This window comes from Echinococcus granulosus (assembly GCF_000524195.1).
Source record: "Echinococcus granulosus chromosome Unknown EG_S00052, whole genome shotgun sequence".
NCBI classification, from domain to species: domain Eukaryota; kingdom Metazoa; phylum Platyhelminthes; class Cestoda; order Cyclophyllidea; family Taeniidae; genus Echinococcus; species Echinococcus granulosus.
Window position 1 is genome coordinate 23,157 of NW_020170432.1, and position 6,510 is coordinate 29,666.

Here is a 6,510-nt window from a genome sequence, read left to right on the forward strand (position 1 = left end):
GGACATATGAAGGTGCACCAGATGAGGGCAAGTTACGACTATCCACATTTGTCTACAGCCCTTACCTAATGTTCAATGATCTGCGAATTTCGAAAGATGCGAGTCTTCTGCTAACCATGGCTGTCTGCATCTTCAACAGCTGCTTCCTCACTGCAGATCAAAGTTGAGGAATACATGCCACGAATAGCCAAAGTGATGAGAGAGCTTCTATTATTTTTTGTCTTCTGAATAGTAGATACACATTCCGGACACTGTGAAACATCTCTGAAAGCTTGAAAATTGTTTTCAACCACTTAAAGTCTGTTTACTCTCACATTTGCTCTCTGTTTGCTTCGAGTGAGGGGCGTTCGCAATCATATCCAAGTAGAGACACGCACTTTGTTCTGATTTTATTTCTCTCCAGTCCTTCTGGCTGCAATCTATCTTCTTTGCAAAGGCTACTTGTTTCATCTAAAAAGAGCAAAAAATGAGAGCAATGCAGCTGAGACAATGGATGATTGTATTCTTTGTGACATGCAACAGCAATGCGTGTGCACTTAGGAGAAGCACAAGGTAACAAATAAATGACTTCCTTTTGGACACATTTTAGCGATTTTTCGTGGCATATTGTGCGGTTTGGAAGCAAATGGGTCTAAGTTTAAGGAAGCTGTTTTATAACTGCCTCCTTTTTCTTCACTCGTTTTTAGCATTGGCTACATGATGCTGTGGCGAGGGTGCGAGAACATCCATTTTGGACCGATTCGCAGTGGACTCCTTTACCGACGATGGGGCGAAGTGGGATGAATCAGGTCCCGAAGAAGTCCATTCACGTGAACAAGTTGTTTAAAGGAGAGGGCACTTTTGCCCGATGATGTAAATGTAGAGCAGTCGAAAGCCATCGCTGCATCCTAGCCTCGCTGTTGATGCGATAGCAGAATCGCCACTTTAAATATGTCTACATAAGTCGACATTCATGAAACCAAAGCTGGAGTTAAATTGACTTCTCTGTAGCTTTCTGCTACCTCTCTACTTCGTTTTCAACATTGACCACTTCGCGCTGTTTGGGAAGGGGGCAAGAGCAAGCATTTTGGTTCTTTTGCCTTCAGTTTTCAATCCTCTCCCTATTTTCTGCACCAGCAAAAGTTAGACACTCTACAAGGTAGGACGAAACAGCCTCCAGAGAAGCCGAATCATGTGCACAATTTATTTTATGTGAAAGGGACTTTTGCTTATTGACGTAAATGTAGGGCCGCCGAAAGCCATTGCTACATCTCAACCTCTTGGTTAATGCTAATGCGAAATTGCTTTTTCTAAGGTGTTTGCATGAGGAAACAACCACGACTTCAAAATTGCAAATAAGCTGACTTTTCTGCGTCTTAATTATCTGTCTGATATTACCTTTACGTAGAGGTAAAAAAAAGGGAAAGTAGTCATGCTCTGTAGCCTGTGTTCTGCCCAGTAAATCAGTAAAACATCAATTCTAGGCCTCTGCCTTTTTGAGCCAAAAAAGTCAAGCTAGGTAGTGTCGTTGATGGGAAAGGAAGGTGTGAGTTTTGGACTTCTGTCGGGAATCCAACCCAAGTAGACGTTTTTCTCACCGAGTATTACTTCTGCTACCAAGTGGAGTCTGAATCACACCACGATGCACACTCTCCCTCTTTACTTAGTCCTCTGAAGAAAACAGGTCTGCAGAAAGGTGTGAATGGGCTGTCTGCCTTGGTGTGTGACCTCCATGCAAAGGCTACTTCAGCTGTTTGGTCGACCGTTCCCGAGTGGAGGAGAGGATTTTAAAGGCATGACTTGTTGCGTGACTTTTCCCCACTCATCAAATAAAACTACATCATTCAAATAAGAAAAAAGTGGAATTTTTTGGTCGTTTTGTGCAGCCATCGACTTCCGGTTATTTTTATCCCCATGATATCGTCGGTCACTCTCACCCTCCTCGCAAGGTGATCTAAATCGCAGATAGCCTCACCGGCGCTGTATGTAAAGTCGATCGAAGTGCATTTCATTCGAGCTGAATGTTTGGATTGGTGAAATCGTAAAATGTAAAGGAACTACAGAAAGGATTATATTGCAACAGAAATCCTCGTGGTCACTAATCAGATGCCAGGCAAATTCTTACTAATTTTAATTAAGGCTTTTATAGATATGAAGTTGGCTTAATAGGATTTCCCAAGAAAATGGTTTGCCTCTAATTTGGCAACGCCTGCAAAAGTTCTTTATGGTATTTAAGATCTTATTTCTAATTATGTGGAGAAATGAAAGCCTCTTTAATCTGACGCATTATTATTTGATCTTCAAAAGTCTTTGAATTGACAATTTTTGCCTAAATATTAACAAACTCACAGTGACCTTGGAATGTGTGAATTAACAACTTAGCCAATAAATAAGCAAATGGGTAAAAAGTTTTCAAAATACTTATTTTACCACTTGTATGCTATTCCAGCTTGTTAAGTAGAAAATAAAACCACTGGAATGTACCTTGTCCCAGAAAGTTTTCTTATCTTGCACCGATTTGGATTTGTGAGCCAGCCCTTTGTCTTCTGTCATCAGAAGTTAGTTGAGCAGGTATTGACTCTTCCTTACCTATTCATGCTGACCTCCAAAATTAGTAATTCATTACTTGTAACGACCATATTTGATAAACTTGAAAGGGCATGCAGTTAAATGCACTTAACATCGTTTTAATTTGTAGATTCTTCTGCTATTTATCGTTTCTAGCGATTTTTTGTGGGAAGTCATGCCAAGTCCTACCACAAACTCTTCATATCTAACTGTTGGCATGGTAGATTCGCGTGCTGCATTTCTCTTTGGCAGCTTATGCTATCTGGGGATCCTCAGTTCTGATGACTGTTCCTTCTGAGAGTCAAGTGTAACGTAGCCGAGGAGGGGTTGTTCGGTTCTTCTCGAGTAAGGTGCCAGTCCCTGTAGTGGAGGTATTGCTTACTTACCTTCCGTCTCGCATGGACGGGCGTGACGTGTACGCCTTTCTGGATTGATCCCTACCATACTAAGAGTGCACAGAAGAAAAAAGGAAGAAGGAGAGGCCGGTGAACTGTCAGCAGGAAAGATATGATTAGATCGAAACGTCATGTCACCAAAATGGAAACGGAAACCACAAAAAAGTGGAGTGCACCAAGCCAAATTTATTATTGCAAGCTCGTTTCGTCCAGTGCCTTCACCTATCCCTCGTAAGTAAATGGGTCCTGCTCAGATGCATTCGACCCATGTAGCAATATTGCCAAACAGATAACCAATTAACGTTGTCATAATCTTCATCAGACCGCTACTCCAATGAGAAGAAATATTCTCTTCCCCCATTATTATCATCGCTACCGTGACCATCATCATCTGCGTTGTGTAAAATTTATCAGGAGTGGATTTTGGTCAGACTCATACCGTATGTTCAACTGTGTGTGAAAGGAGGTGTTTTCTGTACCTTCTGTCATTTCTAATTTGTAAATCTAAGGGGTAAAGACGAATTTTATTTCCCTTCAGCTCCTCCAAAAATACAATTCCGCCGGGAGTAACTTTCGGTTACTTCGAAGGCAAGATAGAGAGCGATTATAGTTTTCCTCGCTCATTGGGGTAGAACTGTTTTGGACTAAAATAATTGCCGAAAATGATGTTATAAGGAAATGGGATCCATAGGTTATGAATAAAATGCAATTTTCGGGGAGTAAGTCTTATCAAATTTTTCTTCAAAAATTTTTAATTTACTTTATTTTTCCCCCGACAGGAGGGAATTGAGCTGTTTGTTAGCCTTACTCCTACGTCTAGATGGTAATTAGTAAATCTTATTTCTGCTAAGAATAAAGTTGTATGCCACCATTGTCATGCATCTATGGCTCTGATCATCCCATCTCAGTCTAGTTACACAAATATGTGACGCGTGCTACCGTCGCACAGCAAATCGTGTTGTTAAGATACCGAACCATTCTTAAAACACCAAAAGGGCATTTTCTGTTCTTAAAATAAAAGAAATTGAAGTGTCTGTGCCTTTCTACACCAAAAAATCTGTAAAGAAGGAAAAGTAGGACAGCTAGATGTCTGAAGATTTTACATCGGTCATTACTAATCACTTACATCCAACCGTAACAATTGAAGTCTGATGAGAGCAGATAAGCCTCACTTTAACTAAAATTAATGGATTCAATTGGTGCATATACTAAGGCAAAAAGTTTATTATGAGTTTGTCCTAATGGGAGAGGATGAAAAAAACAAGGCTGTGTCCAATTTACTAGTAGCAAGGTATCATTCACCATCGTTTCTACCAGGCGGCTCAGTGAGCCTTGCAAGTAGAAGGTTTTAAGCCGATCCCCAACTACCTTATTTGCACTCATGGCTGCAGAAGGGGGCGTCACCGTGTCACTGCCACCGTCCACAGTACACACTAAGTAAAATGTGACACGCAAGGGAGGCAATAAATGCAAGCCAGCAAAAGCGTAAGGAGAGGAACCAACCATCACCTCAAACCATCGCCATGTTCGAGGGTGCGGTGACCGAGCACCCGTTTAGCTAGCCTATGGTGTGCAGACTTTATAGACAGTCGAGAGCACCTGCAAGTAGCAGTGGTGTGGTGATCATATTTAAAGCATCCATTTTGCCCATTGGGATGGATGGAGTACGAGTATGAAGGTGACTCCACTTGAACAGAACCTCTCTTTGTAAGGTCTCTTACCTTTGAATGACTTGACCATACGCCTTTCGACTGAAAGACACTGGTACAGAGCTGGAGCTGAAGCAAGCTATTGAACATTCAAGAAAGAACTTACAGCGTTCCATCAATCCGCTTAACCTCAATCGTTACATCACTGCCTGCATGCAGTACGATAACCCTGTAGAAGATGAGTTGACCTGTCTATTAGTAATACTCCACAATGAGAAGGGAAGGCTTTACCTCATCTTTTTACTTCAAAATGCCCGAGTGAATAGCTACTACATTCAAAGCTTCAGTGTTTAATTTGGCGCTGAGTGCACGATCGTTTAAACGGTGTTTGGCTCTAATTTTTGGTAACAAAATAGGCTATCGACGAATGCTCTTTCTTAGTATAGTTATTTTTCCAATTTGGTGATGGCGAAGGTCTTCGTTAGGTGGAAGGGCAGGTAGGCTGCCGACATGAATGCAATGACTGTCGGCAATGCACTAACCGAGTCGCACTAAGAGAAAAGACAGCACTCGAAATAGGCATGGCTAATACTGCAGTTTGATCATCTAACAGATGCCCTGTTCTCCTTTTCGCTAGGATCCTGATACCTTACACAAGGGATGCGAATATCTCCACGAGGCACTGGTGAGGGTGCATCATAAGAACTGATTGTCGTTGAGAATGTGGCCAGCGTGATGGTAGAGAGGGTGAGTCCCGTGCCAAATTTGGCTATCTCAACCCCTTTCCCTTACTTTTTGCGTCCCCCTGCTCACAGCACCATTGTCATCAGCCTTTTAGTCGAAGAAAGTGATTGAGTGCATGCGGTACTTCCTGCAGAACATCGGACTGAATGAGTCTTAATTCCCTCCGTCCGTCATCGCCCCACATTCTTCAAGGGAGGATTTGACCACTGGCATTACTTACTGCGCACGCGGTGATCGTCGCCTCTGCGAGTGGGTGAATGGACGGCACGTGGTCTTCAGACCAACTGCAGGTACAGGGGCGACAAGTAGTTAGCTATGGCACGCCTTGCTGGTAGTAGTAAATTGGTGTGAAGGGAGTGGAGTGCACGGAGGTGTTGAAAGTATTGATGGGGAGGCGAGGAGGTTGAGTGAAGAGATGAGTTAGCTTATACGCCACTTTGGTGGAAGTCATGCATTGTGTGGTCGTAAATTCATGTAGAGACGTTATATTGTCGAAACAGGGATTGACTGATTGTGAGACTACTTGATTGGTTGGTGGGTGATCAAAGTTGGGGTTAACAAATATCGCACAAACTGACCAGTTTAATGGAAGGCAACGTCATCAAGATGACACTACTGGATAATTTACCGGACGCGGTGGGAATATACTGAAGGAAGTGACATTGACTTGGAAATATATGGACTTATTCGTCCCTATGTGTTTGCACGGGAGTAGATGAAGTCGGGGCGGGACACTTAAGTCCACAAACGTGTAGGTGTCTTGCTAACAATCCAATTCAGCACATTCTAAGAGCTCTAAACGCCTTCCTCAGTGTAGCAATTTACTATGCGGTCGATACGTGTGTCACATATTTGTGACGGTAGAAGGAGATGAGGTAATCAATGCTAGATGCGTGGCACTGGTAACACATAAAATCCAAGTGCTTTTAGGGTTGAATAAAATGCATTCAACAATAGATGAACAGCTTTGACAAACACCTTAATTATTTCCCTGTCTGAAAATGGTCGATTTGAATGAAGAATTAAAGTAAGTGGCTCCTGAAATGTACATCTAATGTTGGCGGTGAGACACTGTCGTAGTGTCATTTTCCCTCAGAGCAGGATATTCAGATGTCCCGGTTTGATTTGAGCACCTCCTTATCATTCTGGTATCGGAACTTCGATTGCCATAAAGG

General features: G+C 42.4%; 1 protein-coding gene across 1 annotated transcript in view; it reads right to left on the reverse strand. All coding sequences in view use genetic code 11, as the record gives it.

Moving 5' to 3' along the window:
• Positions 1-2,224: 2,224 nt before the first annotated feature.
• Positions 2,225-6,510, reverse strand: part of EGR_06155 (hypothetical protein) — a gene marked incomplete at both ends in the record, with an annotated part of 7,337 nt that continues 3,051 nt past the window's right edge. The window contains 3 exons of the mRNA XM_024495404.1: positions 2,225-2,308; positions 4,115-4,150; positions 6,245-6,386. Coding sequence (XP_024350132.1) covers positions 2,225-2,308; positions 4,115-4,150; positions 6,245-6,386 — 262 coding nt within the window. The remainder of the gene's footprint in view (positions 2,309-4,114; positions 4,151-6,244; positions 6,387-6,510) is intronic.